The sequence below is a fragment of the Melospiza georgiana genome, chromosome 7 (genome assembly GCF_028018845.1).
Source record: "Melospiza georgiana isolate bMelGeo1 chromosome 7, bMelGeo1.pri, whole genome shotgun sequence".
NCBI lineage: Eukaryota > Metazoa > Chordata > Aves > Passeriformes > Passerellidae > Melospiza > Melospiza georgiana.
The window spans coordinates 19,934,842-19,960,447 of NC_080436.1; the positions used below are offsets into that span (position 1 = coordinate 19,934,842).

At 39.0% G+C, this 25,606-nt stretch overlaps 1 protein-coding gene across 1 annotated transcript in view; it reads left to right on the forward strand.

The window, feature by feature from the left end:
• Nucleotides 1-1,077: 1,077 nt before the first annotated feature.
• Nucleotides 1,078-25,606, forward strand: part of OLA1 (Obg like ATPase 1) — a 92,528-nt gene continuing 67,999 nt past the window's right edge. Inside the window, exons 1-4 of the mRNA XM_058027945.1 lie at nucleotides 1,078-1,155; nucleotides 1,378-1,478; nucleotides 3,134-3,277; nucleotides 12,166-12,293. Of these exons, the coding sequence (XP_057883928.1) occupies nucleotides 1,378-1,478; nucleotides 3,134-3,277; nucleotides 12,166-12,293 (373 nt within the window). The 5' untranslated portion in view covers nucleotides 1,078-1,155. The remainder of the gene's footprint in view (nucleotides 1,156-1,377; nucleotides 1,479-3,133; nucleotides 3,278-12,165; nucleotides 12,294-25,606) is intronic.

Genomic DNA, 25,606 nt, shown 5'->3' on the forward strand with positions numbered 1-25,606 from the left:
TATATCTGATGATACTCTCACCTTGACTCCTTCACTCTGGTGTTTTTCAAGTTTTGAGAATTTTGTCTTACTGCCTTAAAATAGGGCATGCTATAAGAATAGTTTTTACTGCCTTCTCTCCTTCAATTTTCTTAGCAGGCAACACTTGATGGTGGCTGTCTTTAATGGTTCAGAGAAGCAGAGCCTGAGTTAAAGAAAATGTCTAATTTTTTTAAGAGTCCTGATCTGACTTCTGTAACATTTTCTACAATTAATTTTTCATAGATTCTAAATGTTTCATCTGTTCTTCATAACCTCTCTATTTTATTTTATTAATTTGCCATGTAAATGTTATAAATCAATCACAATGTAGTTACAAGAGTCTCCTGACCATATGCCTTTTTATCTAGATAAGCATGCACAAAAATCTAGTGGTGTGCCTCAGTTCCAGTGCTCCTTTGAATCCAAAAAGCATTCTCTGGCTATAGCACGTCTCTGGGCATGGGCTCTTTCACCTTTCCAGTGCTTCCTGCTCTGGTGTGCTTGGGTTGGCAAACAGAGGACCAGGATCTTGGCCTGGAGAGGAGGAGGCTCAGGGGTGACCTCATCACTCTGTACCTCTCCCTGGAAGGAGGCTGTAGCCAGGTAGGGGTCAGCCTTTTCTCCCCGGCACCCAGTGACAGAGGACATGGTCTTCTTCAGCTGTTCCTGGGAAGGTTTAGGCTGGACATGAGAAGAAATTTCTTCACAGCAAGGCCGATTTAACATTGGAATGGGCTGCCCAGGGAGATGGTGGAGTGTCTGTTGCTGGAGGTGCTTAAGGAAAGACTGAACGTGGCACCCAGTGCCATGGTCTGGTTGACAAGGTGGTGTTTGGGCATAGCTTGCACTCCACGATCTCAGAGGTCTTTTCCAGCCTCGTCGATTCTGTGATTAGCGCAGGTGCTCCGCCGTTCCGCGGCAGCCGCTGCTGTTAGCTGGGGCCGGGCCGGGGCCGTACCGCGCTGTCACTGCCGGGCCCGGCTCGGGCCGTGCCGTCGCTGCCGGGGCGGGACCGGGGCTTCGCCCCTCCCGCCCGGCGCGACCTTTCCCCCGTGGCGGCGCCGCCCCTTCCGCCGGCGCGTCCGCGTGCGAGGGGCCGCTGGCGCTGTTGCTCCGAGGCGGCTCCGCGCCGAGGTGAGCCGGGACCGCGAGCACGGCCGGGACCGCCCGCCTGCCCGGCCGCAGGAGCCCCGCACGGGCCCCGGCCGCCGCTGCCGCCGCCGCGCGGGGGCCTCTCCTCGGCTTCCTGGAGGCGGAGGCCTGGCTGGGCCGCTGCGCCGCGCCGGGAGGGGACGGGGCGTGGAGGGGGCGCGGGGGTGTCGCGGGGAGCTCAGTGTGCCCTCCTCTTGCTTGCAGATGCCCCCGAAAAAGGGAGGCGACGGGGTTAAGTCGCACCCGATTATCGGAAGGTTCGGGACGTCCCTGAAGATCGGCATCGTCGGGCTGCCGAACGTGGGGTAGGTGCTGGGGGCCGGGCGGGGAGGCTGCCCGGTGTTCCCGCGGGTGCCCTGGGAACACCGGCGGACAGGTGCGGACCGGAGCTGGGGGACACGAGTCTCACTGCTCTGTGATGCGCTTCCATCTTTAGCTGGAAGTACTTGCAGCTGGAGCGACGCAAAACTGGCAGCGATAGGCAGGTGTGTACGAGTCTGGACAGGATAATAGGCAAGGGTTCAAAGAAAGGAAAAGTCTTAGTAATTGCTGAATTTCATAAAACCCTGTGTCTTTTGTCTTTTCTGTTTTCTTACTTCCACTGTTGTGTATGCGTAATGCATGTTTTCGTGCAAATACTTAGGCAAACGTGTGCAACAAATTCCTTTTATGTTTTGGGATGATGTACAAGAAGGGGTTAATTATTCCATGTCATTAGCAGTGAAGAAGACTTACTTTCTTGAAACTTCTTCAGAGAAGAAGAAGTCTTCTCAGTGAGACAGGCCTAAGTGACAGTTTGGAAGAGATGCTGGAATGTTAATAATTGATTTCTGTCATGCTTCTCATCTGTAGTTGTTGTGGCTCCTCATAGGAGTTCTACTTGAAAAGGAGAATGAATTGATTACCTGGAGGATATACATGTGAAACTTTTTGGTATTAATTTCTCTATCCTGTTTGCTAAGAGAAGGTCTCAGCATTCTCAGTCTTTAACAAATTAGGTTGTGTGCATGTCTTAAAGCTGGAAGCACCGCTGTCTTATGTTTTCATTATAATTTATTTTCTTTTTCAGGGTGTAGCTAAGATGTGCTCCATAAAGGAAATAATTAGCTGTAGCATTGTACTGCATGTCAATGGGGATAAATAGCATTTTCAATTATGTTATGATGTAACTTTCAAAGAAAATTGTTAGTGACTTTTGAGCTTGTTGGCTGTATGCAGAGCAGCTCTGAAAATCACAACAACCTGAATATTTATTGTAGAAAATTTGGGAGTTAATAAATCAAGAATTGCTCTTTCGGCTTAATAAATGCCAGCTAACAAAGTAATCTGTTACTCGGCTTAAGGGAAAGTGTTCTTTTTTTCCCCTGGTAGAGTAGACTTGTTGCTACTGATACTTAACAAGGATGAAAATAGTTTGGTAAGGTATAACTGTATCTTCATATGCACCAAAGATTATTGGTAACTGATTAACTGATGTGGTTTGCTTTTTGTGCCACTTGTTTTCTCTTTTCATTGTTGACTTTTATTGCTAAGATACTGAAATTGTGTCACAATGTAAATAAATCTTAAGGAACAATATACACCTGTGGAAAGGGTGAGTCATGGCAAAACTAGTTAAAAGAAAAGTTTCAAGCATCCATACTGGTGTCTCGCTGTACTTGAAGAAAATGAGAAATAGCCAGTAGGGCTGTGCCTTGCTTTTGACTTCTTTTCTGCTAACATGTGTGTACAGTATACATACTTAGGGGAGTTTTAAAGGGTAGAGAGGAGAGGTAAGCATCACTGGGTTTCAGTGGGGCATTCCAGATGTGTGTGCTTTCTGCTAGAATCAGGGGAATGCCACTGCTGTTGAAGTAAATGGAAAGCTCAGTATTGCTTTGGGTTAAAATGGGGTTTAATCCAGTACTTTTAAGTGCTTCGAAATTGAGCTACTTTAAGAATGTTTGTATGTCATTTATAGGAAATCAACGTTTTTCAACGTGTTAACAAAGAGTCAAGCGGCAGCCGAAAATTTTCCTTTCTGTACTATTGATCCGAATGAGAGTCGAGTGCCTGTGCCAGATGACAGATTTGACTTCCTGTGCCAGTATCACAAACCTCCAAGGTAATTCTTAATATTTTTCTGCAGTTAGGCAGCTGAAGTAGTATTACTGAACCAAAACTTTTCATGAAAGTTTAATGCAACTATAATGTCTGGAAGTTTGTTACTGACATTGTTTTAGAATGTGAAATTATATGTCTACCTGGATTTTACCTTTCCCACGCCCTTGATAAGACCTTTATTTTATAAGAATGGTAAATGTAGGAGCTCTCAGTCATTGCTCAGCACCATTTGGTGCTAGTTGTTCCTGTCTTTGAAGGTGGTTGCTCCCAGGTGCCATGGAGGATCTTCTGAAGAGATTTGTAAAATAAACAGTAGTGGACATGCTTAACTTGTCATAAGGTAGCTCATTTGAAAGATTTCCACCCTATGCTTTGAAACATTCAGAATATTGTATGTGCTCTATGAAGCTTAACAAATATCTCTCATTATCCCTGCATCCTCAGTTATTTGGCAATAAGTTTTGTGGGCAGTCATTTTTTGTCCCCGATTTTCTCTCCTTTCAGTAGGCTCTGCTACTTGTACCTTTGTCCTGATTCTTTCATTATTCCAGGAGTGTGTTAATTTTGTCACATCATTTTTTGGTTCTTTTGCTATTGACTGTAAACTGCTGTGTATGTTCCATATGGGAACTTCTTTTTTTTGCTTGAACAGCAAAACTTAAGGTGCTTTCAGAAAACAGGAACTTAAATAGGGACTTGTGACTCATTAATTTTAGTTTGCAGTTACTTGCAGAGGTATCCTGAATCAAGTGAGAGTACATAAATCATGGGGCAAACTAGCATGCCCTCATGTGCTTTTTTTCCAACTCTTGGGCCTCAGTTTTAGAGCCAGATCTCATCCACAGTTAAAAAAGATTGATTAGTTGCTAACCAAAAATCCATTTTCTGACTTAATTGTCAGGTCTAGGCAAGCTGTTTCTGTTTGTAACTATTGTGCAGTTTTTAAATAATGCATTAATATGAAGCTGTTTGTTTAGGTGGATTGTTATAACGTTATTTTGTTTTTCCTGCTCAAGTCAGTATTAAGCATGATGGTTACTGCATGGATCTTAAAACTGCTGAATTAGAGACAGAGCTTTCAGGCTGTTGACTGTGCAGAGGTAATGACACAGCTTTTAAGTTTTGTTGCCAGTTTTCTTCTAACTTGTACTATTAGTGCTGCTTTGGCCATGTCAGTAATTCCTTTTTATTCTCTCTTAGCTATGAAGGGCTACTCCCATATTAATAGCTGAAGTGACACGGAGATTAGTACTTCTTCCCTCACCCTGCCTTTGGCCATCTATCTTCTCAGGGAGTGCTAAGATTGTAAATACTTGTATGTATGTTCTCTGACTCACAAATTCTCCTTCCCTCTCTCCTAACTCATCGCTCTAAAGTATTAATGAAAATAGTATATTTTCTGTCTTTACTCTGTAAATATACTGAGTTTGATAACAAGCTGGATAATCAGCTTTTATTTGAATGATCTTTTGACTTTCTACAGACATTTGTTACTTAATGGATGTGGGCATTAGTGGATAGTTATATCTCCTGAGTCCACTTATGCTGCTTATATGATTTTTGTATTTCGCTGTAACAGTAATAAAGCAGAGATAATTAGTGGTAGTCCAGTAGGACACTAGACTGAGGTAACTTACTGGGCTCTTTGTGCTTGTTTGCCTCAGACTAACTCAGGAAAAGAAGGCTGTAGTCACAAAGATAGGCTACTGAATTGTAATTTAAATGTCTTAATTTCTCTGTATAGTCTTGATTTTTCTTCATCTTTATGTAATACATTCTGTGGTAATTTTCTACTTGTTTGGATTAGTAGATGTAATCCATCTGTGCACACACAATGTTTATAAACAGTGAATTCTCTTTAAATTGGGCTCTTGTCTAGCCTCAAGATTTTGTCTTTCAAAATCTAAAGCATTTGGGTTTTTATTTCCCATATGTTACACTTAGTCTTCACAGAAGTGCAGTCATTGTTGGGAGATGGGGAAAAGAAAAAAGGGGTGACTTTGTCTTAACTGAAATAGTGTGTGACGGGACAGAGTGATCTTGCCTTGGTGCCTGCAGGGAGCCAGGAGAGGGGAGAGGGGCAGGGCTGGGCTGGCAGCTGCTGTCTGTGCCACTGAGCTGGGCCTGCTCTGCTGCAGCCACGGTGACTCTGTTGCCTGGGGCCCGGCTGCCATTGGAGGAGCAGTTGGCATCTTCAGGTACTGTTTGCTGCTTGGAGATCCATCCTGTCTCCAAAAGAGGAGAGAGGAACGGATCAGCTTCATTGGGGCTGCTGTGCTGTCACTTGCTAGCCCATGCTGAAAGCTGACTGGTATTAATTGGAAGTGTAAATGTTTGTAAGTGAAATCACATAGGCAAAAATTGAGAGACAGTTATCTACAGGTAAATCTGTATTTAATAGATTAAGGTACACTGGCAGAACTTGTAACGTATGCTTTTTTTCTTTCCGCAGCAGTGGGATGTATGTGACTATTGACAGTAAATAAGTTGAATGATATAGACTGTACACAGAAGGTGGGCTCTAAGAACTTACAGTAAAAGCTGCTATGTTGCTGCCAAATGATATAGATGATTTCTTTGAGCTTCAGCGTTACTACTGTGTGCTTTTTGGTGTGAATGAAACTGCGGATACTAAAAAAAAAAGAAACCTTAATATATTAAACACAATTCTGAATGCTCAAGATTTGAAAGTATTTGTTTATATTATGTTACTAACTTAATGTATGTATTTAAACTACTTATTTGTTTGTTACGAATTTCATACAATATTCAGTGAAAACTCATTTGTTACATTGTGCCCATCTGTAGCTTTCTCAGAAAGGAGATGGTTGATTTTGAATTTTGTTGTCCTCCTACCTCTGTTACTGCAGTAGAGGTACATTCAAGCAAGGTTTTACAGACTAAAGATGGGATTAGTTCCAGTTTTGTAACTGGAAAGAGAGTGTTTTCTGTAGACTGATTGACTTCAGCAGGAACTAAAGCAGAAAGGTGTTTTTCCCCCCACCTATCTATGAATACTAAGTAGGTTGCAGAGGATGAGGTCTGCTAATTCTGTAATGGAACAAAGATGTTTTTCATCTCAACAAGTAGCTCCTGACGTGAAAATAATGACATGGAAGCCAGAAAGAGTTGCTCTGTTAACTGCAATTAATATTTTATGGGACACTGTGTGTTTAGGAGTGATGAGTATCTCACACAAAAAAAGAACTGTGTGCATAGTGCATCTGAAGAAATTTTAGTAACTTAATAAAAGCTTTAATGAAGCTATTTTCTTCATTATAATGTTTTTTTTTTTTGTTCTAAATTTCATTAAATTGCTGCTTAATCACCTTAAACTTAGAACTACTTTTTTTAAATGTAAGCATGTCAAACTCATGTAATTTGAGCAGTGATTTGTGTCCCAGCTCACAAATAGCTTGAAAGCCTCTGGGTGTATGTACCCACCACTCTTAGGCCATAGGTCCCCCAGCCTGTTGCCACAGTTGTGATGTGCTGTGCCTGACGAGGAGATGTGCCTCAAGTGACACTGGAGTCCAGCCTCAAAATGATTTTCATCGAGGTGGAAGAGGAAACTGCAGTTTCCTCCTTATTTCTTTTATTTTGTGCCCCAGTAATCTCACTGCAATTACTTGCATTTTTTCTACTTTAAGTTACATGACTAACTAAAAGAAGTACTCAGGAAGAGGCACTGTGAGCCTAAGGTAATTAACTACAGCCTAACTGTAAGTAATTACACCCAATGACTGCTTTGGCTGATAGGAATCAGCCTGTCTGAAAATCTTAATGAAAAGGTCATTTTGAAGTCTTATGTTTCTGCTTCCTCCCTTGCTTTAAATCAAATGAGATTATAAGCAGGAGTGAGTTGAGAGAAGGGATGAATCAAACTGCTTAAAAAGTTGTCAGTATTTGTCTCATTCCCGGTTTGCACCTGTGAGTTGCCTTGCACACGTGTTCCCAAACACAAAGTTTATTGCATCCACAAATGTTTCTCTTCTATGTAGACTATTTGTAATCTGTCTTGGATGTCCTTTTCAAACTTAAATTTTAAAGCAATTTTGGTTATCTCAAAGGAGGGTAATATCTAAGTTTTAACTAGGTATTACATATATAGGTATTTTATATATATATTATATATACCCCTCTTAAATTCCACCTCTGTCCATTATACTTCAGGATCTCTTTTTGTCAGCAGATTGCTTTGATTTGTTCTATTGCATTGCAGATTGATAAAATGCATTCATTTAGCTCTTTACTGCCCAAGTGATGGTTACTGAACTAAATCTGAGTAAATCCCATCGCTGTATAGATCAGAAAAGTCATCTGCAATATTAAATGAAAGTTCCCTTCAACTCATTGTAGGATAGCATACTCAGATACGTGATAAAAGTTTAAAAGTCAAAATTATGTAAACAGTTGCTGGAAAGCATTTTGTAGAAACCAGCTCAGCAGAGGGAGTTTGAGAGACATCCTGTGGGACTTGGGCTGTGTTTAAGAAGACCATTTATGTAAACAGAAATCACCTGTAGTTTCAAAGTGAGAGATCAATAACTTAGCAGGCTGGGACTCTTAACATATCAGCATCTGTAAAAGAATCCCATTTTTTAATGAAAATTGTTGGCAATTGGTAACTATATCCTGTTGTTAATGTTCTTTTTCCTTAGGTGTTACTGACTTTGCCTGCTCTTCAGTTTGTTCTGAGCTGTGTAAATCAGCTGGGCTGTGTTGTGTGTTCTGGCATTGCTTGTTTGTCAGCAATGAATGACAAGTCTTAAGTAATGGTGACTTGAGCCATTTTTTCTGCCTGATGAGAGGAGGCAAAATGTAATTAGTTGTATTTTGTTGGTGTAATAACTTACAGAATAGTTTGAGAATGCAGGTGTTTGGCATGTCTAGGACACGGAGCATGTGTTGTAATCCACATTGAGTCTCTCTTACCTTCTTATAATTCATATAAGCACAATTTAATTAGCAGATTTTTCACTTCTGGTTTATGTGCCATTAGGTTCAAGTCTTGTTTGTCAGTACCATGGATAAAATGCTATTAATGAAATCATTCTTCTTAGAAATGACCGTGGTTCGTCTGCAGTACCTCATTCTTTGGAAACAGATTCCTTTAACTGCCCAGTTGTGCTTACATTGGTCAAAACTGCTTGCAAGATTGATTGTGGGAGCTGTAACAGTCTCTTGGAAGAGGGAGTTCCAAACTGTTCTGTTTGGAAATGAGCCAAAAATAGCAGTGAGGACAGACAGAGAGTTGAATGGCTCTCAAAGAGATTGCCACAATATGCATGTTCTCTTTCTGTCTTGCTGCTTTTACTTCAGGTCATTTGTGAATGGTAACAGATGACTCTTACTTAAGTTGTATGAATTTTCAGGACGAAAGAATTTCTCTTTTCTGCAAAATATGTAACCCTATGGATGCATAAGCCTTTTATTCCTGAAAAAGCCCTAACTACAAGGCTGCAAAACTGTACTTTATCTGGCCCAGTGAGTCTTGTGCTCTTTACTGTGTGGTTGCTCATACAGTGAAGCTGGTACACTAACATGAACTCAATGCTAATGCTTTTTCAAGTGTGGTAAAAAATCCCTGCTCAAGAATTAAACCTGTGGTTAAAATATAGAGATACTTCTGGATTTGGTGTTCTGTTTCATGTTATAAATCCTTGTGACGTGCTTTATGGTAGATTGGTGTAGCACTGATTTGTACAAATGATCAGTTGATGCCACCTGTTCCTGATGATCATTTGAGGCTCAGTGACATTATGCTAATGCTGACTAATGAATCTTAAGAAATTGAAATTAATGTGTTTAGAGGAGGAGGAAAAAAAAGCAAAATGCAGTTAAGTCTTCAATAAGCCATATTCAATATATACGGTACTTTCCCCTCATTCTGTGCAGTGTTCTCTGTTTATTTAGTTTCATAATGTTGGCTCTTTGTCCTTCAGAGTAAAGACAAGTGTGACTACCTTGTGCCTTTTTCTGTTTTTCTGTGTGTCCATCTTTGTACGATGAAACAGATTTAGACCCGGAAGGTGTCTAACAGCGGGAATAGTTTTAATTTGCTTGGAATGTGAACTTTGTGGTACCCGAAGTGAAGGTGAGAAAGCGCCCTGGAAACCCACACACTTCAAAGGTCTCTTGCTTGTGTTACTCAGCTGTGAAAGAAATGTGCTGGGTTTTTTTTTCCATTGTGTAGCAAATGAGGTTGATTCTGGTGATAGAGTGGCCATCTGCATATGAAGGTCTCTGTCTTGCCCTAATGTGGCATCTTTGTAGTGAAAGTGTGAATTGTTCTGATGGCTGGCCAGGAGGTTAATCCCACCAGAAAGGTGAGAGGGGAGCATAGAACACTTCTTACACCACCTTTGTTTTTCTTAAAACACAGTTTAAAATGACAATGGAGAAGTGCTTTAAAGAGAGGCTTTTTCTGACTTGCTGCTGAGTAGTTAAATGTCAAAAAGCAAAGACTGGGAAGTTGCCTGCAGTTACTTCTGAAGTGTGTTAGTTCTTGTATCAAGCAAAAGGAGTTACTGGGTTAATGCATTCATATTTATTGACTTCTGTCTTCAGAATGTAGGTTATTCTTCCTAGTGTCTTAAATGAGGATTTGTTCTGAGTTTGTGTACTGGTAGTTAAAAAAATGTAGTGGGGCAAAAAAGTGAAATTTGTAAAATTGGTTTACTTCATAGTGTACTTATATTCGTGTACTTTTGACTGCATTCCACAGCGTTAACTCGCAGCACACAATATCTGTCTTCCCAAGGATGGGCCCTTCTTTTCATGGGCCTAGTGAAGTTAAAAGTTACTGCTGTGGTACCTGAATGCAAGTAACACACTGTATTGTGTTACATAATTGTTTTTTTCTAAGTACATCACAGATATTAATTACATGGAGCATGTCACTAACTTCCTACGGTATTATATCTACAGGTTTAGTGACTTTGAACTTCATCTTAGTAAACAAAGAGATTTTGTCCAGATCTTCTATTGTGAAATTATTTTACTTGAAATAAATAATTTTTCTTTGGAAGTGTTAGAGCAAGGTTGAAAACAAAACTTTAGGTCACCACTCTTCCAGCAATAATTGATGTTCTGTATTCAAACAGAGTCTGGTGTATCATATCTCCCCAAAGAGAGTTAATTTGAAGTGAGGAAGCACATCTGCTGATTTTTTTTTGCAGTCAAATGAAAGTGGGGTAGCACCAAAGGAAAAAAAGTTGGAATTGTGTTTTGTTCTACCTTAATCAGTTGCTCAGAGCAGAGACAAAGATCCACAGATTTCTGTAAGTACATTTTTTTTCTGTCTGGGCTGTATCTACCATACCAGGCACTGTGATGAAACAGGTGACTTTCCTGCTAGTGGAGTTTGCTGCTGTTACGGATTTGACGTAATCATGTTGTCAATATTCAGTATTTGAAAACATGTATTTATCAGCAAGTTGTCACACTAATAAAAATAAAGCTTAGTTTGGCTGTGGACCATAAAGATTTCAGAAGTGTAATACTGCCTAGGAGATTACTGGCTAGGTTATCCCTAGCCCTCATTCCCACCTTTGTGGTTGATTCTGTCTGTGGGCAGCGCTGCAAAGGTTGGGCTTTGGAAAAGGCATCTTAAGGTGAACCACAGAATTTATCTCTTTGGATTTGAATGTCCTGTTGAGAACACTCACCACAGAACAGGGGGAGTGCTTTCCAGCTCAGCTCTGTTCACCCGTGCTGCCTTGGGGTGGTCACACTCCACTCCTTGGGGCTGTGTGGAAGCTGTGGGTTTGGGATTTGCTGCTGTACTTAGTGCCAGTAAAATGGTGAGCTGCTGTATTAGTCCTAGCATAGTGCCCATGAAGTATGATGGTGATGAAGTGTTTGATAGGAATGAACTACTCTTCCACCTATTTATTTTGGAGCCATCAAGCTGGAGGTTTTGAGACTGGTGTGTGCAGTTTCTGGTCTTTGGCAAGTGGGGGATTTGCAGCATTTCACTGTGGTTCTGTCTCTGCCACTGTTCATGATGATGGTGTTAGTTGCATAGAGCATATGAAGGTTCTTTTAGTCAACACCTTATCACAAAGTTTTAGTGGTTTCTTGGGTTTTTTTTTTCTGATTCAGCTCGATTTTGAGAAGTAATTTGGTTTAGAGTGTACATGTAAAGTTTAATGCCCATTATGTTATTTGTTCATTTTTTAACAAGTTGAGAATTTGTGGAGGATAGAAGGTTTGCAGTTTGTAAGTTTCCCGTCACTTTAAAAGCTTCTTTCTGTTTTTTGTCAGCTAATTTGAACTTAATGACTATTCTGTTGCTGTTGTTGCGGTATAAAATATCATGTGAACATGTCTGCTTAACCCTTTGCTGTTCACTATGGTGGAAAACATCACAACTGTTTATATTCTAATACTATCTTATCTGTTTTTTTTTTTTCCAAATTGTTTGCATTACCCTGGTCACTACTAATTATAATCAGCACTGTATTAAAAAAAATGCTCTTCTGAGAAGGTTGCATAACCTGCTGAACTAAATGGTAACCTTGGAGGTGTGCAATAGCAGAGTGCAATGGCCTTTTGTGTTTATCCCTTTGGTCCTGTGAAAACTGTGCATTGCACATGGTATATTTATGCCACAGCCTTCCAGGCCTGTTTGATTATTGTGTAGTTGTCTGTATGATTCCACACTCCAAAACTAGTTTACTTCATTTTACATAAATATTTACAGAGAACTTAGAGAATGGAAGTTTTACATGGGATGGGGGGAATTTTGTCTTGTGTGTTCCACACTGTGATGTTTAACTTGTTTCAGCAAAGAAGTGTTGGATTTTCATGTTCTGAATTTATTTCTGTGCCAAAAATATTGGCTAATATGCTTTAGTAATGAAACTTCTAACTTCTATATTTCAGCAAAATTCCAGCATTTCTGAATGTGGTGGATATTGCTGGCCTGGTGAAGGGAGCCCACACCGGACAAGGCTTAGGAAATTCCTTCTTGTCTCACATTAATGCCTGTGATGGGATCTTTCATCTGATGCGTACGTAAATTTACTTACCTGTTTTCTGTAGCTAAGGACAGCATTGTTGTACTGTAATTAATAACTGTGGAGCAAATATCCATTACAATTCAACTTCTGCCATTCAATTCAAAGTCATCGGTTTTTTTCCAGCCAAGACAGTCCTCATCCTCTGCTATGTAACAGGTATGACTTTCTTCATTAGCCTTGTACTGAAGACCTAAAAAGCAGCTGGGTTTTTGGAAATCTGCAGTAATGATGTTTCATTTTCTTCTGCTGGCAGTGCATGGCAGTTTGTCTAATTTCATGAAGAAGGAAATGTGGAATGTGTTAATAATAAAAGACAGAGATGGAAGTAGAAATCTGCTGCTTTTGTAAATCCTTAAACTTTGCAGATCCTGAGAGCATGAAGTTTCTTTGTTGCCTTTTGCCAGGGTGTGGTCCAAGTTCCCGATGAACTGTGTATCTTTGGCAACCAGTGCCCTGAAACCAAGTGTCAGTTTTCAGCCTCGTGGGTGGACACTGTGAACACCCAATCTCTGCAGTCACAGTAGAAAGTGACTTAAGGAGAACCCAGGCAGGCTGCTCCTGTTCAAGGGTAGTAGGCAGGGGACTGGAGGGTGAGACTTGTATGCCAGCAAGCTGGAAAGGAGGTGTTGGTGAAGGTGAAGAGAAAATAAGAATTATAAAATGTTGGTAGGAAGAGCTGTAATGGGAAGTGATCTGGGGATTGTGCATTTTCAAAGCATGAAAAATGTAGTGTTTGGTTTCATTTTGATTTGATCTAGAACACATTTTCACCTTTGAGCACTGAAGGTGTTGCTTCCTGTCTTTGTGCTGTTGTGATGCACACTACTACTGCCTGTGGTGATAGCCAGCATGGGAAGCAGAGTCCTTCAGAGAAGTGGTCTTTTTCTTTTTCATGGATGCCAGGCAGGAAGTCAGATGCAGGTCATTGTGGATTTGTGCTGTAGACTTTAAGCTCTGCATGCCTGAATATGTTGAAGAAAGGTTTGTTAGGCTCTGACTTAGCTTGGTTCAGTTGGTAATTTTGCAGAAAGCAGTTTGAGAATTACCCAAGTTGTATTAATTGAGGTAACAATAGGTAAGCAAGTGGCTTGATAGGAATGGAGTGTAGTATGGTGACACAAACTTTGGGTAGCTCAGCAAAGGTATTTTATAGTTCTAGGCTGAAGGGTTTGGTCCTGTTTTCTTTATTTATTGATGATGGGTTAAACTGCATTTTCTTTAGGACAGAAGGTATATTTGTTGTTTTTTTAGCTGCCATAACTGAATAACTGTTGTTACCTCTTTGTGTTTTGAGGTGTTTTTTGGAGAGGGCTGTTGCCTGTCAGTTGATCCATCACAAGGTACACAGTTGAGCTCTTACATGGCATAAAGCTGAGAAGAAATTCTGTTTCCACCTAGCTAATTCTCTACTTTCTTTATTTAAAAAGATACAGTATCCCCATCTTGAAATGCCTGTGAGTGTTCAGCCTTCAAATTTCCATATCCTTGTTAGATGGTTACTTTTCTTAAAATATATGGTTTTCATTAAATCAATAAAAACATTGTTTATGTGTCTAAGGTATATTTAATGTATGCAAAGAAACAGGCAACACATGGCAACCACACGTGGTAGGGTAACAGGACAAGTAAAAGGAGAGGTAAGTTTGTGTTGAACACCACTGTATTTTGTACATGATTAGTGACAGTACAAAGTAGATTCTCTTAGCTCAGCAAACAAGAGAATTAAGTTTCCTCCTGCAGAATGGAGCAATCCATTATTGGGTTTTGATACTTTCTGTAGATATTTTTTTTCCTGTAAAAGTGCACAAACTGAAAATGCTTTACTGATATTTATACTAAACCAGTTGGTCTCCATACTTAAAAATAAAAATTTCAGATGTTATCCCATTTTCTTAGGGGTAGGCGTATAATTTACTTTTGGTCATACCCAATTCTGAAAACCTAAGATATACTTGGCTGAATGAATGGGGGATTTAATTTTGAAATGCTTGTCTTTCCTGGATAGTGGTGTTTGCAGTCCCACACTAAGCTGACATGGGCTTTGAGGTACAGCTTTGTACATCTTCCAAGTTTCATGGTTTAATTTGGAACATGTCTGGCAGCTCTGTTCTCCATGTTTCAGGTGTACTGCAGTTTTGACTGGTGCAGCAGTGTTTTTGTGTGATGACAGAAGGCAGGCTGTTTGAAGGTTATCATAGCCCTTTTTACCCAGTTTAATGGCTTTAACCGCCTTTCAACTTTTATGGCAGATCGGTCACAAGTACTTGTAGAAAATTACTTACTTTGTACAGTGAACTATAAATGGCAATTTTGTTACAAGTGTAAATTTACAGATTATGCTTAAACAATGCTTCAGTGAGGAAAATGGTAGATATCAGTATTTAGTCACTGCTACATCTCTGTCAAACTTTTGAACATACTGGGTGGTAAAGAGCCAGAGCTCTTAATGTGTTTGAATTTCTCTTCCCACTGATATTCTGCAGTCCTAGTTTTCTAGAAAACATGTTCCACATTTTTCTGTTATTTTTAGTTTCTTTAATGAAATCCAGTCTTTCTCTTCAAAGGTACAGAAAATGGGAGTAAGCTTGTCTGTAAAAGTATTTTGCTATCAAATGCTCCTTTTCATTTAATAAAAAGACATGAGAGTTGGATGCCTGATATTTCAAGTAGGGCAGGCAACACTGGGTTTTGGAAGAACCCGAGAGCTCACTGTGGCATGCCCGGTGTGCCAGTCCTGCAGAGGATCCTGCGAGCTCCCTGCTGCTCCCAGTGACTCGGTGCTGGGCAGTGCAGGCTCCTAGGGCTGGGAAGCTCCTGCTTTGCTCCTCTGCAAGTGCTCTCACTTCACAGCAGAGGAGCTCCAGCTGCCCTTCAGCAGCAGGATGGGGAGTTTGGTAACTGATAATCCGTGAAATCTCATTCTTTGTGCTAGGAGTGAAAGAGCTGTGAAGCTGGGTAAACATCCCCTGCAGTTTCACGGAAGTGACTGGTGTGACCAATGCCCGTGGGTTCCTAGAAAGCTTTAATTGCTTTTACTCCAGTTTTATGTTTGTTAAAACTGGAAATGTTTAGTCCACCCCCTGGTTCTGCCTCCTCCAGGATTTTAGATAACTTCTAAAGCTATTTGTCATTACTTAAAGCTTTGATAGCTATGAATCATGTCAGTTGAGCATAGTTTATTCTTACTTGCTAAAAGCACTAATCTGGGTTTGACAATATTTTTGCTGATTTTTGCTCAGCATTTAAAATCAAGTTGACATAGCTTTATTATCTTATGATCATGAAGGTTAATGGTAACCTTTAGTAATACCGCTAGTGTTTTGATTTGCCCACAAAAACCAAAGTGATGATAAAGTTATTTAACTGAATAAGATACATCCTCACTTCCTATAAAAATGTGTGTATTTTCTATATGAAGATGCTAATCATCTGTAGCTTTTATATGCTTGAGGTATGATGCATTTTTCCCTCCATATTCTCTAACAAGAAACTATACTTGCTGATTACTGCTCCTGGAATCCAACTGCTGCTGAGAGGAGGCTTGTGGGGATATCACTTGGGGCTCTCCACTGCAGTAACATTTCAGTGAATGAAGTATGACTTAGATCTCATCCTTTCAGCATGTGTGTTCTGTGCTTTGGGAATCACAGTGGCACAGTTTATGCAGCTGTAGCTTGACTCTGTCACTTCTGATACCTGAAACTGTTTTTTCATCTTTGTGTCAAAATTCACCTTGAAATGTTGTTAACATATCTATCTTAAAAAAAGTGGTATTGTCTTTGACATATTTTGGTTCAAATTTTTGAAGATGCTTTGGTTTTGTTTTCTATTACTAAGTGCAGTTGACACCTGTTAAAAAAGTGTTGCCTGTTTACAAATACAAATCATTCACTGCTAAGCTACCCAAGTTTAAAAATACTCTGCACCTATCAAACTTGTTAGTGTTACACTATCAAGATGTATTGATGTGTGCTACTGAGTAGATGTGAGTTCCTATTGAAATTTTCTCTTATTTATTGTTAGAGCAACTGAATTAAATTTTAATAAAATACTTGCAATAGCTCACAGATCAGGTAAACTTTCAGTTGGCTTTCAGTAACTTCTCCATATTAAATCCAGAAATTGGGAAAGCTTTCAAATTAAACTGGCAGTTCTGTCTGTGTATTAATCTAGTGCTTGTGATTTTTTCTTTTTAGATTTTTTTTTTGTTTGGGATTTTTTTGGTTAAATATTGTACAGTGTTTTGATTTTGAGAAAAGACTTCACGTAGGAAATTTTTCTAATCACAGAGTTGTGAAAATGGCATTCCTCTACTCCTTTCAGCAAAATCATCCCTAAAATTGAAATAATTTATATTTGCAGCACTGGTTTTCCATTGTGTGCTGCAATTTCAAAATTTCAGTACAAGAACATGGAAGAAGACCTGGGATGAAGGCTGATGCTTAAAAGCAGTTGTTTGTAGAAGGATCTGAAGAGCAGAAAAGAGCCTTGTGTGTGCTTTGTACATTATTGTCCAAAAGGTTGATAATGGAATTAAAGAACTGGGATGGGATTCTTGTCAATATTATCTCATGCAGTTTCAGTTGCTACTAATTTGAAACTTACACCTGCAGGAGAGAGGGAGACATTTTGTACACCAGCATCCTGTTTGATTGATCAGTGCCAGTGCAGGATCAACCAGCTTAATTTGGCCAGCTGTGGAAAACTTCTAACTAATCAGATTTTTCACTTAGGCAAGAAGGTAATTAGGAAGGGCAGTAACCTCTTTTGCTGAAAAATTGCAGAAGAACTTTGCAAGATCTGTCATCATCCTTGAACATAATGTTAGTGTGTTTGAGATGCAGGAAATCACATTATAAAGTCACCCTAATCTCCTGTCACATTGCTGGTGTTCTTTTTTTTTTTTGGTATGTGTATATGAACAAAATTTGTGGGTTTGCACCTCAGAGCTGTTCAGTGTTCTGTTTGCAGCTTTGTCTCCAGCAGGGGAGTAAATTTGTTTCCCTGGACATGTGGGTGCAGATTGTGGAACAGGTGCTGGCAAATTGTCATCACTGTAGTGAGTTAGCCTTTGTCTTTATTGAGCAGTAAATTACACTGCCAGACTGAATGAAACTGATACCTGAGCTTTAATCTGCGTTCCTCTAAGGCCAGGTGGTTACACTTAAAAGCACAAATAAACTCAGGTAAGTGTTAAAATAGGTTTCATTTAAAAATTTCTCACAAGTAGTTGTTCTGAGAGCTGAACAAGCCTCCCCAAATATATGGATATTAGGAGCAAAAATTTATATGTATCATATTAATCCATGATAATTAAATATCTCTCAAGGATGTACTTTACTTCTTCAGATAGAGAGAGCTATGAATGTTCAAACATTGTTATTAATCAAACAGTCCAAAATTTGTTTTATGTTGAGGTTGCCTCTTGATGTCACAAATCGAATTTTGATTGTATTGTGCCTACGAGGTTTCAGTCTCAAATATTGTAAAGTCTGTAATTTTATTTAATTACTTATTCTCATTGAGAAGGAAAATTACTGTTCTTGCATTCTTGTCTAGCCTTTATCATAGCTTGATAATGCTAGATTTGTTAGTGTCATGCTGATTGAAGTGACAGTGGATTTTGGAACCCACTTTGTCATTCATCTTTAGCATAATATCCTATGCCTCTTTATGTCCAGTTTCTTTTTTATATCAGAAGAGATGAAAACATAAAATTTCCTGTCTAAAGGCCACCACCCTTGCTAGAGTAGCAGCATCTAATGCCATTCTATTTATAGATGGAACTTGTTAAGTTTCCTCAGCAGGGACTTAAAGCTATGACCTCGTAGGCCAGAAACAGGAGAGCTACCTACTGAGCTACAAGGGCAATCTCTCAATTCTAAAGAATACATAGAAAATTTCTAATATACTGTACTGTGAGTCATAAAGTACTTGACCAGTAAACCCTCCCTCCCCTGAGAATAAAGACCAGGCAGGCTGTCTTTACTGAGTCATTGCTATTATTTGACCTACGGATACTTTTATTACAGTTCTGTGTGTGTGATTTGGCAGTGTGTAATTGTATTTAGGCAATGTAGATGAGCTTTTCCTCTGTAATACTTCAGAGAAATCATCAATGTGTGATAGAGTTGGGGTGTTCAGGTGACTATTTGTGAAATACTTGTTTACCTGTTTGAGTGGGTGTCTTTGCTGATGGTCTAGAGTATCCGGACTTCTTAAAAACAGTGATAGTTTAATAATTTATTAATTTTTTTTTTTGCTGTTTCATGGACTTTCTTGAAGGCTTGAAGGGAAAAGTACTGAAGATGGATTGGGGTTTTTTTTCCTAATGTTTTTGTTTCTAGTATGAAATATTTGCTTGTTTTCCTTTGGTCAGAAGAAGGCTACCTCAGAAAAGGTAAAGTAACAGTTCTTTGCAAAAAGATAAGTGGTTGAGTGTTTTCACTTTAATTAGCTGCATGATTGTATCAGAAAGGTGAGTAGTCTGTAAACTGAGAATATTGTATCATCCCTTTCAGAAAGCTGCTTTTGTGAAAGTGTTGGATTTTTTTAATGCTTTTGAGAAAGTGTTGTTGTTTTGGTTTTTATTTTTTTATTTAATTATTAACTTCTGCAGAGTTTTAAGGAAAACTTTAAATTGGAGAGGTTCCTTGGAGCACTTCTGTTTCTCAGTTGAATGGTAGATGATGGCTATGCGTCCTAGCACAGCTGAGGGCATGGGCTACCCTGGTTTGTGTATGGCAGGAGTTTGCTCAGGGGCTCTCTATCACTGTCCCTTGCTACTTTAGAGTTGAATATGCAAGTGAGTCAATACTGAATGAGCTGAGGTGATCATTTCCAAGGTTTACATGCCTTCAATATTAAAATAGACAAGGAGCAGTTTACATATCTGGTTGCTGTGTACTGAACAGTGGACTAACTACTGCAAATGAAGACCAGGAGGAGCCTGGCTTTGGGTTTCTTATTCTGGCTGTAAGTTAATTATCCTAGACAAACTAAACAAAGCTTCTTGGTTAGTTAAGATATGCTGTTGTAAGATTTAATTAATATATACCTCCTTTTTGTTCTGTGTCAAGCAAATTTGTCTGAGGTCTTTGGGTTGCTCGTTTAGAGTTCCTTTGTCTTGCCTATGAGAGTTTATGAGACCATTTAATAAACTGACAGAAAAAGCTCTGTTTCAGTTTCCTTTCAGGATTGCTATTTATGTGAGCTGCCTGGTTTCTACAACAGCTAAAATGCCACTTTCAGAAAAATAGGTGTTTGTCCCTTTCCAAGTCATACATTGTGCCAGACTTGTACATTGGATAGGAAGGTCTTCTGCAAGCTGAAGTGGCTCCGTACTCCAACACCTTTTCTCATGCATATGCTGCCACTTTCTTCTGTGCTGTTGGAGCTGATTTTGAAACCATGTACTAAAAGGGGCTTTGGGTCTTAAAAATAACCATATTCTTCTTGCTGGGTTATTTTAAAAATAGGTAATTTCTCTAATCAAATTCAATATGTAATACAGCAAACAGTCATGCTGTTCTAGCTGAGGGAGCATTAAGGCAGCCATAGGAAATATGCCAGTTGCATCCTTTTTTTTTTTCTTTTTTGTTTTCTTCTAAGTTTACAAGATGTAGGGATGTTTTCTTTCAGACCTTGCATGTTGTCCGCTGGAGTCTGAAGAAATCTGACTTTCTTATGACTGTTATTTATGCTGAGATGTTATTGAGATGCAGGGTTTGGTTGCAGATGTGCCTTTGTGCTGTTGTAATGCTGAAGTATTGATGTGGAAATCTGCTGACTTCTTTTGGGGAGCCTTCAACAAAGATAGTGGGTATGTTTTCAGTATGCTGTCCAGACTCTCTTCTGTTCTGATGAAGTCCAGCTTCACTTTGGGTGAAGATGAAGTTTTGCTTTTCTACTTGGGTTTACAACAAGTTATGTATTAGTCAATTATCAATGGCATCTCGGCAGAAATTCTTATAGCCTGGTTTTTCTCTGTTTGGAACTTGTCACTCTTGTGTTTGCTTCACACAGTTTCTCCCAGCTCTTTTTTAGTGTATTTCAAGATGAATTTTTATCCTGGTATCTTCTGCAGAAAACAGAATTAGCAGTGGGCTGGATTTAAATGCTGGGTGATTATCAGCAGTAGTTGCAAGAGCTGCTTTGGAAACTCTTGCTTTAGTTTTGATGCCAGGGGGTCTCTAGCCTCAAACAACACCCTGGAGCCTCTGTGCCGGGAGACAATTAACAAAATACCAAGCCAAACATTTATTCATTTTTGTGAAATACCTCAGAAATGCTACTTTCAGTACTTATTTTAGGTTTTGCAATTAAAGTGAAGCTTCATCTGTTGTTGATAAAATAGCAAGAAGATTCTTCAGAACCTCAGTGTTTCTCATTTGGTATGTAATTAAGTTTCTGTGTATTCAAGTAATAGATGATTAATTTGTTTTCTTTAAAGTTAGTTGAAAAGACTTTCTTTACAAAATCAAGCAACTTCCCTTCTTCCTTCTCTCTGCCTTCTTCATTCCCCCCACCATCATATACATTTTTCACCTTATATGGATGATGGCAGAAGGTTCTGTGCCTCATACTCACTTTACTAGATAAATTTCTAAAATATGTTTGAGCATAGAGGTTTGCATTTCAGTACTAGCCTAGATGGCTGTTGCTGAGGTAAAAGCTGCTTGACACTTACTGCATATTTTTATGCACCCAGTTTGGTAATTTGATGTGAAAATTATTATCTCAAAGCTAAATAGCAGCAGGAATGGGAAGTTGAGTGTGTGAAAGAGTTGCAATTGGAGGGGAAATGTAGAAGTACAGGAATGTATGCTACCTGAGAGAGATTGCTTGCTTTCAGACAAAATATGTAAAAAAGCAGAGAGAATCCAAAAGTTGAGTAGTCTAAGACTCTGGGTTGGGTTCTCTGAAGTGTCAAAAAGCAGAAAAATTAATCCAGTGAACATCTCCATAGAAATTGTGTGTGTAGTGTACTAGATAAGAAATATTAATGTCGTATTTTTCAATTGTTAGGGATAGCATGATGAAACTACCATGCAGAGAAAAGAGTCTAATATGTTGTATATGAGTTTAATCTATCCAAACCAGCAAACACTAAAATGTTTTAATCATAACCAGATGATTATTTCATAGCTTAATTACAAGGCAGAATATAAAGATTGTTTTGGTATTCTTACTGCATTTTTGTCTTCTCAACTTACCTTCCGATTTTTAAATAATGTAACAAAAATCAGCAAAAACCGCTCTAGGTTATTTTATTTTACTTCTGTTTTTTTTTTATCTGAATTATCTCTGTGTTTATGGTGTCTTATTTTGCTTTGAAGTTCTTTGCACATAAATGCAAATGTAAATTAACTATGTTCCTTCATTCTGTGCAGCATAGCTGCTTTAATTATTTTTTTACTAACTCTCTGTGCTTAAAGAAGACAGAAGTGTTCATTGGACTGTGCAATATTTAGGAAAAAAACATGTTTTTTCTATAATGCCACTTTTGGCCCAGAACTACATTAAGCGACAACTGAAATGCATCACTTTCAGTGGGTTTTAAGACTTGAAAATACACTTCCAGAAATTTCCTTCCAAGGCTACCACAACATTCAGCTGTTGTTTGAGATGGATATAGAAAAGACAGTCAGCAAGAAAATAGAATTTTTTTTGTCTTAAAGTGATTTTAATTTATATATCTTAAGCTACTGTTTAAATATTGAGGGCTTTGTGCAATTACAGAATGTTGTGAGTGTAGGCAGAGCTCAAGTCAGTGGGATCCAGAACCCTACCTCAGTTTCTGCTTTTAGCAAAATAATAGATCATTTTCCCTGAACCATGGTTCATCTTTGTAGTTAGTATGTTGAGCTTTAATTTGTAGAGATTGTTTAGTCATGATGATAAAACTTAATATAAAAATTTTGATAATGAAGAGTTAAAAAGCTCTTAGTGTTTTCTTTTTATAAGCCACCTGTTGCCTTAGATGCATAAGTATATGAATTCGCACAAAGTGCTCATCACTTGTCAGCCATCAGTGGCAGCATAAAAATTACTTGTGGTGCTTGCTTTGCAAGAAGTTCTTTTGTGTTTGTGACATCAGCTTTGTTTTATACAATTAAAGTATTACACGCTAGAATAATCTAAATTGCAACCACTAAATGGTGATGTAGTTCTTTTTTCATAGAGCTGAATTTGTTTACTGGTTGTATACAGCTATTGACTACTGTTTAACATGACATGTCCCTTTTGCCTAGAACAGTCTTTGGAAAAGGTGGTTTTTTGTGTCCTGTTCTTGTCTCCCACCCCCTCCATTCCTCCTCCCTTCACCATTATGGAGAGCTTTGCTCGTCCTTTTTTTAACAAGTAGATAAAAATACATGTTAGGCTTCAGGGTTTCTTTTTTTTTCAACTAGCAAATTAATGGCACATGATGATATTGGAACAGAGAAAAAAGCCTTGCAGTGAAGTGATCTGGACTGCAGGAGATGTTTTGTTCCATGTGAACACATTTTGATGTGAACAGAATAGTTTTTGTTTGCATGGTTTAAAATAAAACCCACAAGCAAACGACATTTTTCTGATTCTGACCCTACTGTACTAATGACTGTACAGATACCTACTGAATGGCTTTCTCTGTTGGAAGTACCTCATCTGTGATGTGCTGTTCCTCTGCTATTGCTCTATTTTTCTTTTATTTACGTATCTTCCTATTTCACAGTGAATGGGAAGAATTTGCATGTGACTTGGTCATGATTTCTGAAAGTTGTTCTCCTTGTATTAAAACAGATATTCAATGCTATAGAAATTTGTGAAAAATCTGCTGTCTCCTTCTTAAATTACATTGTATTGAATAAAATGTGTTTTTTTATGGACAATTCAACCTAGGGGATGAAGTTAGTAGTTTTTTTTATTATTAGCTGAATATGCTGTAGGCCCCATAACCTTAGGAAAGGCATAACATCTCTTCAGAATTTCAGTATACTGAAGTCAGGTGAGGCATAGTTCTCATTTGAAGAAATGAAGCTCTAATAAAGCTACTTTATTGCAGATTTTTGTATTCAGTTGCTTTGTGTTTGGAGGGAATGTGACTACTGTGTAATTCCATATTTGTGTGCAGGACTTACTGGATCCACTGAATCTGTGGTAAAATCTCTGTGTCTGTATACTAGTCCTGGAGCATTAAAGGCTCCCTTCAGCAGTCACCTCTCCTTGGGCCTGAAACCCTGAGACAGGAGCATATAAATTCAACTTTCCTATTCTTGCACACTGGTCTAGTAACTTGCCCTTCTGAGGAATAGTCCAAGTTAGAGATTTAGATAGAAATAAAGTTAAAAGTAGCTTACAGTCAGATAATGACTACAGCACTGTTCCAGCAATAATCCTGTGGGGATGGGAAATGAAAAGATATAAATGCTAGCTAAAGACCATGCAAAACGATATTAAAACATACAGCTCTCATTTAGTCTATTCCCATACAGTGGCTTTAATAAGAATATGATTATTTTTAAACTGATAAGCCATTAACAACATTCACTTTATTAAGATAGTTCCATTTTATTATTCCAGCATAATTCCAAGCTGCTAATTGGCTAATTATTAATTTATGCTCTCATCCTTTCACATGTTTTCCTGTTGTCATTTTTCCTAAAATGTGTATGTAAGCAAGTAGGGAGAGAGAACAAAAGTGACGTTTTAAAGTACTTCTGTATTTTCTCCAGGGATGTGATTCAAGTTCCATGAATTGCAGTCAAGTTCTGCTCAGTGTAAATAAAGATGGCTTGGTCTGAACCTTAACTAATAATTATATATTTTTAGAAAACAAAAATAAACATCTTCCTCTCTTCTATATAGATTACTTTTGCAGACTCACATTAAGGTGACTGTGCCATTTAGAGTGAATAATTTAATGTATGAGTTGATTGATCATTTACAATTTCACATTCTTCATGTGAGGATATAGATTGTTTCCTTCTAGTTGATTTGTCCCAAACTGAAGTAAAATAACAATACTTGTCATATACGTGTTTAAATTTAGTTTTCACCCTCTCTGTATGGATTCACTGTGAATGGTTTTTAGTATTAGTGGATGCAGTTGCATTCTTAAGTAAATAATTGGGGGGGTGTCATTGTATATATATATTTCCTTATGGAGAAGTATTGCAGTGTCATTGTTGACTTGCTGTAGCCATTGTTGGAGCTGGGACGTGCAGTGTGAATAGGCCCAGCAGAGCAAAGGTGCTGCCAGGCTCAATTGGCTGCTCAGCTCCTCAGTTGCCTTGCTCACCTAACCTCAGCAGGGTTTCAGTTACTAAGAGAAGATAAAACCATTCTGAGTTATTTAATAATTTGCTTTTAATGAAGCCCCCTATTTTTAGAAAAAATGTTAGGTGTTGTTAAATTTTTATTTTCCTCCTATATGGTTAGTGTAATGTTGCCATGCTAAGGTATTTTGACTACCTCATTTGAGCATTGAATAGTGTGATGGACTAGACGCTTCTAAAGGTAATTTATGTCTTCATTCTGATTCTCCTCACCAGCCAGCATTTTGGGCAAGAATTTTGCAGTTTGTCGTAGCCTTGCTGTGGGTGGAAAGCTGCAGCTTGCTGGTCAGTGAATGAAGGGAGCCAGTGGAGTCCAGGAGAATGCTGTGTGTGTGGGTGTGTGCCCTGTGCCTCCCACACTGGTGCCCCTGGATGGGTGTGGATTCCCTGAGCAGGGGCATGAGCTGAAGGCTCCAGGCTCTTCCTGCCTGTGTGCCCGTGCTTGGCCCTCACTTCCTTGTTACTGGCTGTCCTCGTGTTGTGGTCTCGTGTGGGTTTGGGAGACGAGACATGGGTTACTCGGGAAGTGATGCTGGGAAGCAGGGCTGGCACTGCCCGCCTGCAAGGTGCCCTCAGCTGCCCCTGGAGGGACAGCTTGGTGCAGAACACCAGCATTTCCAGCCCGTGTGCTGCCGTCATAGGAGGAGTCCCTTCATCTGGTTCCCATGAGCAACTTCCAAATTCCCTCCCTGCTGGAGAGAAATGCTTCTTTTGTCAGCTAAAAACATCAAGTTAAGCGTTTCTCTCATCTCTTTCTGTTTGTGGATTTTTTTTCCCTAGAATGCCTCTGCATGTTTGCCGATTTGCGTTTTTTTCCCCCTTCCCACTTTTGTTTTCTTGTGTAACAGCAGGGTGATGTTGGTTAACAGGATTTTGTACACCAATGGTGCTATTTACTAGAATGTTGTTAATTTGTTGTATTAGAGCACTGAAAATATGAGAAATAATAATTTGTTCACAGTCTTAGAGAACTGAAATCTTTTT